This window comes from Dromaius novaehollandiae, chromosome 20, assembly GCF_036370855.1.
Source record: "Dromaius novaehollandiae isolate bDroNov1 chromosome 20, bDroNov1.hap1, whole genome shotgun sequence".
NCBI lineage: Eukaryota > Metazoa > Chordata > Aves > Casuariiformes > Dromaiidae > Dromaius > Dromaius novaehollandiae.
In genome coordinates this window covers 2,133,653-2,145,795 of record NC_088117.1, presented here as the reverse complement: position 1 = coordinate 2,145,795, position 12,143 = coordinate 2,133,653, and the positions used below count along the sequence as shown (strand labels likewise).

Below are 12,143 nucleotides of genomic sequence, written 5' to 3'. Positions count from 1 at the left end.
CTGCTTTTTCTTTTTGGTGGCATCGTGCTTTTCTTTTTTTCTATACCCTTACCACAGAGCAATGAAGTTTCAATTTCTGAGTAGTTAAAAGGCTTCTGTGATAAAGGAATGACTATATAAAAGTAGTTTGTAAGTGCCCTTTGCTTTTCAACCGTTTCTATGAAGAGGGATCTAATATATGTTGCTTGTTTCCGCTTTGGAATAACATTGGCTGTTGACATTGCTTGTAAATAGTGTCAGTAGGTAGGTAATGATAATAGCAACAAAGTGAAGTCTGAGATGATACAATTATAACCATGGAGCAGAGATTTCAGGTGGTGTAGTTCAGCTGGTGCCTTGCAAGACTGGCATAAGTGTTGCTGGGTTTGTGGTGGATGGGGGCTCCTAAAAGCCAAATCTGGCCCCAGAACTGCTGATTTGGATTTAATGCATGATCCAAAATCTGCAAAACTCAGTGAAAAGACACCAGTGGACTGTCTTGGATAATGCTTTTGTTAGGACTTCCGCCTAACTATTTCTATGTCCTTTCTTTCTGGAAAGGGATCTGTGGTGCTAGACATCTTTCCTCTGTATGCCTGTGCATTCTGTAATGATAAAGCAATAAAAGGTTGCAAAAATGTGAGATAAGCTTAGAATTCAGTCTTGAAATGAACAGAAATAAACATTGCTTCCTAGTATTCGTTGTCTTGTTTCTAAAGCTTTAGGTTACTCTCACTTCACACTTTCAAATCTTTCTCCATAACCAAGCGGAATAGAAACTTATTCTTTATTTTTGTGTTGTTTTCTGAGAGGAGAGAGATGGTCTTTACGCAGTCTCTTCAGTCCAGCTGGTGGGCGTCAAGAAAAACACCCGTTACTGCAAGGCCTGAGACAGCGTCGCAGAAGTTGACAACGCAGTGTTGTGAAAATAGGAGAAAGTTTTCCTCGTCCGCTTTGCGTGGCTCTCAGCCTCGGGGTTCAAGATTCTCATGTTTGCTCCAGCACCTCAGTGGCCCTGCTTGAACTGAAAATGCTCGAAAGGAAACGGGTGGCCTTCAGTTCCCTGTCTGGTGTTTGTTGTAGCTGTTGGTAAGGAAGCAGGACTGTGAACTCAGTGTGTCAGGTTAAAAACCTTTCCCATCCACCTGGACATTACTTTTGCCCTTGAGGCAGTTATGAACAGGAGAGTTAGTGGAGGCTATCATAGGTTTCCTAGACACTCATTCATTTTACTTCAGACTGTGTGTATTATTCAGGATGACTGGCTACAAGCATTAGCTCATTTTGCTTAAATAAGAAGCAGAACACCCCTGCATGGCACTAGTCCCCACATCAAGAGCTCAACAGTAACAACAGCTGCTCTGAAGGGAAATCAGGAGTCTTCAGTGAAGCAGCTCAGCAGCTCTTTGCAGAAGCCTTTCTCTTTAGCCAGCTACTCGTGCAGGTTTTCTTACGGGGAATACTTTGAATCAAGCAGAACAAATACCTGGCAGTGATTATCTTCTAATGTGCCATCATTCACCACTGTAAACTGGTGAGAACGTCATGCAAGATCAAAGATGTGGAGTTATGTTCCCCCTCTGAATGTGCTTGACTTAGACCTTAGGTTAGGCTGACCTAATAGGAAAAAAGCAAGCTTGAGCCTGATTACAAAAATAGCATACGAAGACTGAGAAAATAACCTTTTTAATGAAGAACAGTTGAACTGCTTCTAAGATTAATTCCAAGTTACTCTAATATGGTGTAAGAAAGGCAAGGTTTGGGTTTTTTTAAATAACTTCATGGTTGCAAGAAGCCTCAAGGAGCAATTCTGACTCATCTTTTCTTTTTGAACAGTAAAAAAAAGTAGTGCGGAAAGTATCTTCCATCAAGAAACTTTCACTTTAGTAAACTGAGATGTGTCCTTTTAATGCCTGTGACTTGAGAAACTACGAACTGCTGCAGAATTAGCTGAAGCAGGAGTTCTGTAGCAGGCAGCATTCCCTGCTGGGGTAGAGAAAAGGGAGCAAACTCTGATAGCAAAGTAGTTTCTCTGGAAAACTCAGACCTTATCTCTGGGTAATAAGGTAACCTCTCTAATCAGCCTGTTCGTGTTTGATTACCTTCAGAGTAAAATAAAATTTTTAATACGTTAAAACAGACTTTCCTGTATTTAGTTTGTGCCCATTGCCTCTTTACTGGGCACTGCTGATAAATTTTAAGATAACTATGAAAACTGCAGGCAACTAAAATATGAGAATGGGTAGATGATAGATTCCACAATTCCGGGAATGGAAATACCAAGCTTCGAAACAGTGGCACTTGAATTTATTCAATATTGCTGCTTTGCCTGACTGTTTCTGAGGTGTTTCTCCGGGTGCCAATGGGCCAGCAGAGCCATTACATTCAGCTGCGGTGTAAAGTAATGGCAGAGGGTGGCATTCAGCTAGTTGAACACAAGTGCCATCACATGAGGTAGCCACCGAGCCTCTCAAGGGCGTCAGCAGAGAAATGTCTGGAGACATCTGCTTCAGGTCAGCTCCCTGGAGGTGCCTTTTTCTCTCCACTGGTTGTGGAGGAGCACCAACACTCTCTGCAGCCCATCTGAGAGGCTTCTGGTGGGATCTGGAAGTTAGTGTATCTTGGAGCTTTAATGAGCCAACATGGTGTGGGGGGTGGCTGCCCTCAGACCAGGCTCCTCTGTGGAGATGACTGGGCCTTCCAGTGGGGCTGGTGTCTCCAGGAGAGCCTTTCTGTGGGCGTTGATGGGCTGACCTGGCCCTTGGCTGTCTGGCACGCACAGGAGGCAGAGCACGACCTGCTCCTGGCTGCTTTTGAGTCTGCTTTGCAGTCACAGATAGGCATATCCGATGTGTCAGATAAAAGCTGCTCTAGATCTATGAATTTGACCCCAGGATGCTGTGATTGAGGGTTTGGTTTTGTTTTCCTGCCCCTCAAAAGCCAGTCCTTCTGGAGTTTCTGTGCAATAACATTTAAGGAGTGTAAAAGAAATCTTGTCAGAGTTCTGGGAATCTGCCCAAATGCATGTTTGTGGCAGTTACTATGGCGGGGGGTCTCCCGGGATGCAACCTGAAAAGCCGTTGCTCGCAAGTGGGGAAATTCTTCTCCTTTGCCCAACTACTGAACAGAGCCAAATTCATCCGAGTCGCGGACCATGAACTTGCCATTTCAGTGGGTTTGTGTTCTCTAACTGATCACAACTGCGTTATGACCCTTTGTGTTTTCTAGGAGACTAATGGGATAAATGGCATTTAGCTTAAATATTTGTTCCACTTTTGGTGTCCCTTGCCCTGCCCCTCCTGCATCTTTGTTTTTCTTCTCCTAAAGAAAGACAGTGCTTGTATGACATGTTGAGGTTAATTCTGACTTACTAGATCACCTACTTGTGCTGCTTGCAATCAGCAGCTTAGTGTGTGTTGCTACTGATGATGCTGTCTGCAGCACCTGGTAAGAATATAAACCTTTCGAGTGTCCCTCTTGGGCTGATGCTAAACCTGGGATAGATATTTTCTAAGTTGTGTCATCTGTTGAAGAGCATGAGGCTATTACCCTGGCCACAGCCAGATGCATTGTTGACTCCATATGACGTCCTGTTTGGTGCTTTACATGCCACTTCTAACAGCGACAAAAACCAATATATCTGATGTGTATCTTCAGTGTGTTGGACAGTGACTTAAATCACTTGTTGTTTTCCCTAGTACATTTGTATTTTTCTAAGCATTTGTGTTCTACCAGCACACTTGGTGTGAGTACTCTCGAGGGGGAATTTCCTTCCTGATAAACAATTCTGCAATGTGATTCAGCAGGAAGGATGTTGTGGTTAAGGCACTGGATTGGGATTTGCGAGACCTGGGTTCTGTTCCCAACTCTACCACAGTCAAGATGTGATGAGTGGAAGGGTGAGCAAACAAAGAGGAGGAGCTGTTGAACCATGGCAAAAATATCTTTTCATGTGGATTGTTTGTCCGCTTTGGAGGTCACATAGGTCTGTCCTTAGGTTTTGTTATTCAGGCAAGTAAACAGCTTTAAAGACTCCTGTTTGTCCAATTGAGATCTGACAGGTAATCTTGCATTATGCCAGAAAGCCAGATGTGGTTTTAACTGCATGTAATGACTTGCATGAGGTTTCAGGCACCATTTCTCAGTGTTTCTTGGTTGACTTAGTTCACCAAGTCCCCACGTAGTTTTCTGACCTTCAGACAATGTATATCACCTCTATGAGACGTTATATGCCCACACAGTTTCTCCACTATCTTGCTAGACACAAACACATGATAAACCATGCGCATGATATTTCCTTTGTCACACCAGATGAAGTTTCTATAGCTTGATAGTAACTCTGGATTTTTGCTTTCAGAAGCAAGAGCTTTGGCTACTGACTTTGAGCTGTAGACCATTAAGCTCAGCATCCTAATTTGGTGCCATCCTAGGGAGGATGAATCAGGAGAGCAACTCAAGTGATCAGCCTGGCGGTGAGTTTTTTTTACTTGTCCAAATATTCACGCATCTTCTGTTCGTTCAGCATGTTTGCTTTTCATTTATTTTCCTAGCTTCTACTGGAGGGGAAAATAAGTCACAGGCAGAGCAAAAGCTGTGAATTCTGTGGTAAATGGAATGCCATGAAGGTGACTGAATCTTTTAGGTTTCCTAGGACCACGTCTAGATACCAGAATTCTTAGAATTACATTCCAGGCTGAAAATGTTTATAATAATTGGGTTTTATAACTTCCTACCTATTCAAAAGAGCATATGATTTTTATTATAGCGTATTTCACAATTCATTCAGATTTTATCTGTGTTTGTTTTTTTTCACCCTATTAATTGCTTTACCCTATAAAACAAGACTTGGGAAAGATACGCACGCATACCATTGTCATGAAGTTGCAGTGTCAGGGTTCTTGGGGTAGAGATTGAATGGACAGGAATTTGTTACTTATTCTGGCTCAGTCCTGCCAAGAGTTTCCTCTCTTCTTCCTTCCCCATCTTTGGTTATTGGCATTCAGTAACATCCATTACTTCTGGCAGTTTCTGCAGAGAAGAAAAGCCTGAAAGACATGTAATCCAGTAGTGCCTAACAGTCTCCCAGGCTCTTGCTCAGCTGTGTGCTTTTTTGGATGTAGAAAGGGGCATTCTTATTTCTGATGTGAGAGCTATTTTTTTTCGTATTTTCCATTGTTCTTCCCTCTTGGTTTGTGGGTGAGGCCTCTTTGTCCAATTCCTTTTTCAGAAACAGAGGCTGCTATGAGAGCTGTCCGCTCACAGGTTTGGGTTTTTTCTTTTGTTGTCAGGAGTCATGAGAGTTTCTTCTTCTCTTTTTAAGACTCAGTTGGGTGAACTCATCCAGACTATCTGCCAGAGGTTATTAGAATATTGCATTGCTGGGATAGCAAGGAAAGCAATCCTCGGGTAGATACCACCCTTGTGCCCTGCTCTCTTACTGTCACAATCCACATGGCTGTAAACAGAGCAGGTCTACAAGTCTGGGACTCTGAATGCTTTTCTATACTAAGGATCCTGTTGCCATATCTGGATTTGAATCTGGGAGCTCAAGAATGGAAAATTGTAGGAAAATTCTTGTGGCAGTATGAAAGAGAAAGATATCATCTGTCATTCTTCTCTACACTGCCCAGCTGACCACAGGGTTAAGAGAGAATTTCCACTCTTTAATACTCTGCACGTGTTTTTATTCCTGCGAGCAGATGATGATTATGTGGCAGGATGTCATGTAGGTTTGTGAATCATCTACAAAAGGACTCAGAAGCAGGGTCTACAAAACAAACAAACAAACAAAAAAACCCACGTTCTAGGAAAGTCTCAGTAACATAGACCATCCTGGGTGCTCATGAGAAATGTGTAGATTAGATGACCACAGTACTCAGATTTGCTCATTGCAACATTATTTTCGTAGAGGTGCACCTTGAGTTTAGATCCACTCTCTAAGAAATAGACACTAGATTGAAGCTGTCCAGAGGGACACATGTCCAACATGCTACTGCTATGGATTTTACATCTTCCTCTGAAGTGCTTAGTACCAGTTACCCTTGGAGTCAAGGTACTGGATTAGACAGGTGTGATCCACTGATGAATTCTATCTTGGCTGAAGATAATGTTCTTCAAATTTGGATCTGCATTCAGCTTCCAGGACCAGCTTCTGTAGCTACCTAATAGGTTTTAGATTGGGGTCATTTCATTATCTAAGCCTTGCTACCGCTGTAGCTATAGTTAGAGAGGAAGGATATTATCTTGTGAAAGATTAAAATATTTTTACTGTAATCCAGCTGGAAGGGTAGCACTTTTCTCAGGGTAAGAGACAGCCACGGTTTTTCCCATTCTGTCCTCCCCTTGTATACAGGAAGGAAGTGCTGGCAAGGGCTTCCTCAGCTTCCTGTCGACTTCGGAGCATATTTCCAGGCACAATCTTCTCCACCATCCATCACCCAGTCCAGCCAAACAATCACTGCAGTGCAACGGGAAAAACACACGTCTCACATAAACACTTTGGAGGCAGCAGGAGCCCAGACCACCGGAATTTGTGCTCAAGCCAGTTTGATCTGTAAGCTCTGTCCGACAGCAGGTTACCGTGGATTTTCTTCTCTTCCTTTTCTAATCAAACGTCTCAATTAAAATTCTTATTTAAAAGAAACATTAAAAAAAAGAAAAAAAAAAGACTGATGCTTAGGAAAGAAGCAACTACTTTGAGCTGGAAATTTCTTTGTGGTTCTGATAGTGGAAACCTCACCTGCAAAATCTGCTGTGAAGAGATGAGCAGTTACTGGAACACTTCTCAAGACTGCTGTATAATCGTATTACACAGCAAGATATGGCAGAATATAACGAGTCTAACTTGAAGGACAAACTACTTTTTAATGACTGAAGCTTTTTTCCTCTGTACAACTAGCCTGAATGATCCATGTGCAAGTCTGAACACCTAGCTTTGTCTGGGTGTGGGCATCCACACAGAGCCCTGTCTCCATTACTGTCTTCTCACAGTTTTTCTGTGGGTATTTCAGAAATCATTCTATTGTTCTTTGGGCTAAGATGCTCCAAAATGACCACTTAGGCTGTATTCAGCAGCAAGGGGACTGGTTTGTATAAGGGAATGGAAGAAGAGGGACTTGGAAGACTCTTGGCCATCAAAGCAAGTGAGCCTGCCCTCCTTGTTTCAAGTTGACAGATTGCAGCCCATGTTGAATTGCGGTGTGCATCCGAGCCCGCACCTCTGGGTTAGTTAGGCATAATAGCTTGTAAACTAGAGTGGAGTCAAAGCACCTCTAAGATTTCTGTTTGGATCATGGGAGGGTTTGGGATAGAACTCAATTAAGAGTCCAGGGCAGTGGTGACATTAAAACTTACACTGAGAACTGCTGAAACTGTAGGATAAGAAAACTACATTCTGTGGGTTTGTGCTCTTTCTAAATTAACTGACACAACATGATTGCTCCAACTCTTTCCTCTGGCTGTTCTCCCTGAAAAGGGCTGCTGTCATTAACTTCTGCATTGTGGCTGCCTTTGTAGTGTGCTTAGTGTATTGCTGGTCAAAATAATATTTACTTAAGGCTACATTTTGGCTAAATTAGATAAAACTTGAATATGGGAGTAAGTTCTGGAAGTGAAATGTGTCTTATTTTAATGGCATGGTTTTCAGGCTAGATTTGTAGAGGTAATTGGTGAAGACTGCTTAGCAAGTTGTATACTACTGAAATCTGGCTGTTCTGACCTCTTGTGCATACTGGCCTGTGAGGTGGTTTTAACATTCAGTGCAATTCTGTTATACTTACCATGCACACAGCAGCTCGTAACTTTTAATAGGCTTGAGACTCGGGGGAAAAAAAAAGTCCCCAGTTCAGTGCTGCACCAGCACCTAGTCTGTCCAGCCAGATGTGCCTGTCTCTCTCATTCACTCTCCTCTGTTTTACTGCTTTGCATTGGCTTGTAGCAGGGTACTTGTGGGCAGTTAGCCTTTACATGCCTTTAAAATACTGTGTGGGACAGAAATTACATCTTATCTAAGGTCTTCACTGAATCCAGTACTACAGGGTCTTCATACAAAATCTGAAGGTGCTTTTGAAATACTGATCATCATTTTTAAATCCACCAAAAATGCAGATGAGTAACACTGATTTAGAAAGAACAGAAGCTGAAATGGATTGGGGTGGGTGGATGGGATGATGAATACAGTAGTAATAGCTGTCATGTAAAAAACAAAAATAACCAAAACACCAAAAGAACCCTTTTTTTGAACTACCAAAGAAACCTTGAGGTATTTGTTCCCTTATGTGGGAAAATGATCTGAAACAGCTGTGTGGGTGGAGTGGTCTGTTCCCTCAGCACCAACATCCCAAACAGTAACTGACTTGAAACATAGAAGCTGAATCACCAAAAAGTGCAGGTACAAACATGTGCCTACCTGCAAGGGCAAAGCCTGAGATAACTAGAAAAGCAGCAGACTCTACCGGTGTTCAGGGCTGGAAGTGGATGCTGTCAGATTGAAGTAGTAGGAACTTTTAAAGAAAAGAGCAAAACTCAACCACCTAATTTCAGGTCATGTCTTAAACCCTAAGTGCTCAGACAGTTTGTGGCATTTGACAGTCTCATTTCCCTGTTTTATAGAAATATCAGGCTTCCTCTTTGTGAAGCTGCTTGACTACCCATGAGAAAGCATTTAAATAACAGTATGCAAACTTTCTTCATTTCCTTATAGAAAATAATTTATCACGGCATTGCTTGCCCTGACTCTTCTGAGGAGGAAGACATCACTTTAATGGGTAGCGGGTGTAATTTTGCTCTGTTCCTAAATACACTGATCTCTTTTATTTATTTTCCTCATTTAATTATGTGTTGTAACAGCAACGGGTTAAAAGAAAACGAGACAGGACTGTGATTTGTTGACAGTGTCCCTTTTAAATACGAGAGTGCCAACTTGAAATCGATCCACCGCATTCTGGCCGAACAATGTGAGGAACGCAGGACAGCAGTAATATGATCAGATTTGCTCAAACCGCTGAGCAAAAGTGCTGCTGTGTTCTGAGAAACTGCAAGCGATGGAGATGTTTATTTCAAGAGACCGGGAATTATCAGTCCTCGTAGCCACAAAGATGTCAAAGGCGACGGGGACCTGAGAGCCCCTTCGGACATGTGCTAATGGCTGTCACGGTTCATTGCTCAAGGGAAGACAAACTGATTTAGTCCTGGTTAAGAAGCAAGAAAAGAAATCCTCAGGACTTCATAAGTCTCTGAGAAGTCAAAGAAACAGACGCGTGTGATACGAAATGCTGTTTGCCCAGGGATAGAGAAACACACCATGTGACAGAGAATTGTGTTTAGATCGAATATCCAGTCATAGGACACAGACTGATCAATAGCAAGGAGGTTTTCCATGAACTGCCTCCTGGTCCCTATGTTATCCTTTGCAAAAAGGGGTAAACTGTTAGAGCTGCCTCTTCCCCCTCTCATTCTTTCATATAAATCTAGTGGATTGCAAAGGATCCAGTTAAATCCAGCTCCTCCAAACAGCCTTCACAAACTCTAACCACATCCAGGTAACAAACCTTGGTGGGAAAACATCCTGCAGAATCAAACAAGCCTTCATCTGGGTCAGTGGGTTGGAGGTGGTTAGTAATGAGAAAAATCAGAGGTGAAATCAAAATGTCCTACATCCCAGGGCCACGTTGCTGACCTTTGGTGCCCGCTTTCAATGCGGGACTTTGAGAGATTTCTTTTTTCTGTTTTCCCTAGCTCGATGGCCCTTGTCTACTAGATAGGCTGCCTCAGCTCCAGTTTAAAAAGACCATGCAGGGTGATGTATGCTCTGTAGGAGCACAGGGGAATTGCCTGCAGCAGTTATCTTCAGATCCTCTCACCCAAAGGTGTCTACCCCTAAACAAAAGGGTTTGGGAGTAGAAATACCACCTCCATTTGTATGTGGGTGGAGAGGAATGATTCTGCCCCTGCAGGGATTCATTTGTGCTTTAGTGGGAACTGTAAGGCAACAGAAATGTCCTGCTCGGAGGCTAAAGAAGTGTTTGCTGTGTATGTGATTGTGCGTTCTTTTAAATTAAACTATTTTGCAAGCACTTCCTTCCTGCATTTCTCAGAAGGAGGGAGGGGGGTGTGCAAAGAATGTTTAACTGCCTTTGACGGAGGAGGAAAACTGAAGAAAACAAGAGATGCAATCCTAACTACTGACCTTTTACTTGAGCTTGGTGATGTTTTTCAGCAGCAGAGCCTCCAGGGAGTAACAGCATCCTCCTTGCTATTGTGCTGCCTGCCCAAAAAGGGGGCTAAAGTTCAGCTTTTATGATGTTCTCACTCTGGGCTTGTGGGAAAAAGGCCACATTCCCTTTCTTAGGTCATACGAGTGCAAGAGATGACAGAGTCCTACAGTCTAACCCCAGGGCATCAGGCCAGTTCAGAATGAGACTGGGAGAGACATCTTGGTAAATATGCAGCCAGCTTTTTCTCCTTATGGAGAGTCACAGCAGGTGGGAGGGTAATTTACATTGTTAAATTAAAAAGCACTGATTTATTTTATGTTGGTGTGTTATTGTTTCATAAAAGCACATGGGTTGCCATTACTTATAATGGGCTCTTGCACTTTATTGTTAAATTCTCCTTTTCCACTTTAGTCAACAGTTACTGGAAATGAATGTTAGCCACCAAGACAAAAAAAAAAAAAGGGGGCGAATAAGCATGAAACACAAACCTAACCTCCTCCCTAACAAACCAGTGTTTTGTAAGGAACCTTCCACAGGCTTGAGGTGTGAGACCATTACTGTCCATAATCTCAAACAGTGCTCCTTGTCCATCAAATTGTTCATATTTTGCTCACCTGGTGGGGGCAAGGGGCTAGAGAGCCATCAGTCCCTTTGCTCAGTGGTTCAGGTAAGACTCCCCACCTCGTAGGTGTCAACTGCTGTCTCCTGCAGCATCATGGCATGCTGACTTTGCCCGGTTGCCTTAACAGCTTCTCGTGTTGTGCAGAGAACTTTCTCCTTTCTGTTGAAATTTCCTTCAGCCTCATTATTGAAATGTCTTTCGGTAAATATTGAGCTGCATATATTTGAGTGGCATGACTCTGGCCATGGAAAGACAGTTGTGCTGCTTCAAGAGCTGAGCAGAGCTTGGGGGAGAGGAGGACAGCCAAAAGACTGCCTTATCTTAAGGACAGGAGTACTGTTTTTAAAAGGTATTGTTGAAAAATAAATGTGGATGATCCTGAAGTCTGTGCATTTGCATCCTTTCAACAGTGCTTGCAATTCCTGGTTGAGGTGACAGTGCTGTGGCATCTAAGCCTGGCTGTATTGTAATGTGCTGCAGTAGGCTAAGCAGAGATCCTGCTGGCTGCTGATAATTAGTGTAAGTTTTAACTTACAGTTACGTCCTTGTCTTCTGCATTGTAAAGCACAAAAATATCATACCTAGCTACATAGCAGTTCATTAAAGAATATGTATTCCTATGTATTATATCTACCTGTTATATAACTAATAATAGTGTGCCTGTATATATTGTAGGTAAAGATGCATGCTCTATCAGGACAGAGCACGAAGGAAAATGCTGACCGATCTAGCGGGTTAATCCCAAACGAGAGGGGAAGGTCTTGCTTCCCTGCATTTCTCCCTCAAGCCCGTGTACCCAGGCCTGGCTACGTGAGTCATTCTCTTCTTTGCTCCAGTGCTGGTACCCACTGGACCCTTCCGTGAGTTGATTCAATTCACTGGCCCAGCAAAAAATGATCTATGCTTGGGTTAAGTTAGTTTTGTGCCAACAGAATGAGTGGGACTGGCTTGTAAAGATCCGATGTCAAAGTCTGTGTAAGGTGCAGGAGGGAAGGGGCTCTCCTCAGCGGTGGTGAGCTGTCGGGAGGGTTTTAGTTGTTTTGTGCAGCTTCCCTCTTGCATGCAATATGGAATAGCGGTAATGGGGACAAGTTACTTTGCTTTCGGATGGCTTAGACTGGCCCCAGTAAAATTTCGTAGCACCAGTGAAGGGATGAAATACTACCAAAGATGTTAATTCAGATAAACTTGAAATACGTACACATGCCAAACTATACCTTTGGGTGGTTGTTTTATGGGTGCAGAACTGTCAGGTGTTCCCTTGCAGTCACGCTCTTGCCTTCCTGGATAGCATCTGCCTCTGATGTTCTGGAGCATGTGACTGTGGT

At 43.0% G+C, this 12,143-nt stretch overlaps 1 protein-coding gene across 18 annotated transcripts in view; it reads left to right on the top strand.

The window, feature by feature from the left end:
* EXD3 (exonuclease 3'-5' domain containing 3) overlaps nt 1-12,143 on the top strand; it is a 333,234-nt gene that overhangs the window by 61,426 nt on the left and 259,665 nt on the right. For 7 of the 18 annotated variants that reach the window (XM_064523551.1, XM_064523548.1, XM_064523552.1 and 4 more), the window contains 2 exons: nt 4,337-4,451; nt 6,332-7,121. The exons of 5 other annotated variants lie outside the window; for them this stretch is intronic. In XM_064523551.1, coding sequence (XP_064379621.1) covers nt 7,079-7,121 — 43 coding nt within the window. In that variant the 5' untranslated portion in view covers nt 4,337-4,451; nt 6,332-7,078. The remainder of the gene's footprint in view (nt 1-4,336; nt 4,452-6,331; nt 7,122-12,143) is intronic. 6 more of the 18 variants (XM_026106227.2, XM_064523554.1, XM_064523558.1 and 3 more) reach the window with 1 other exon arrangement.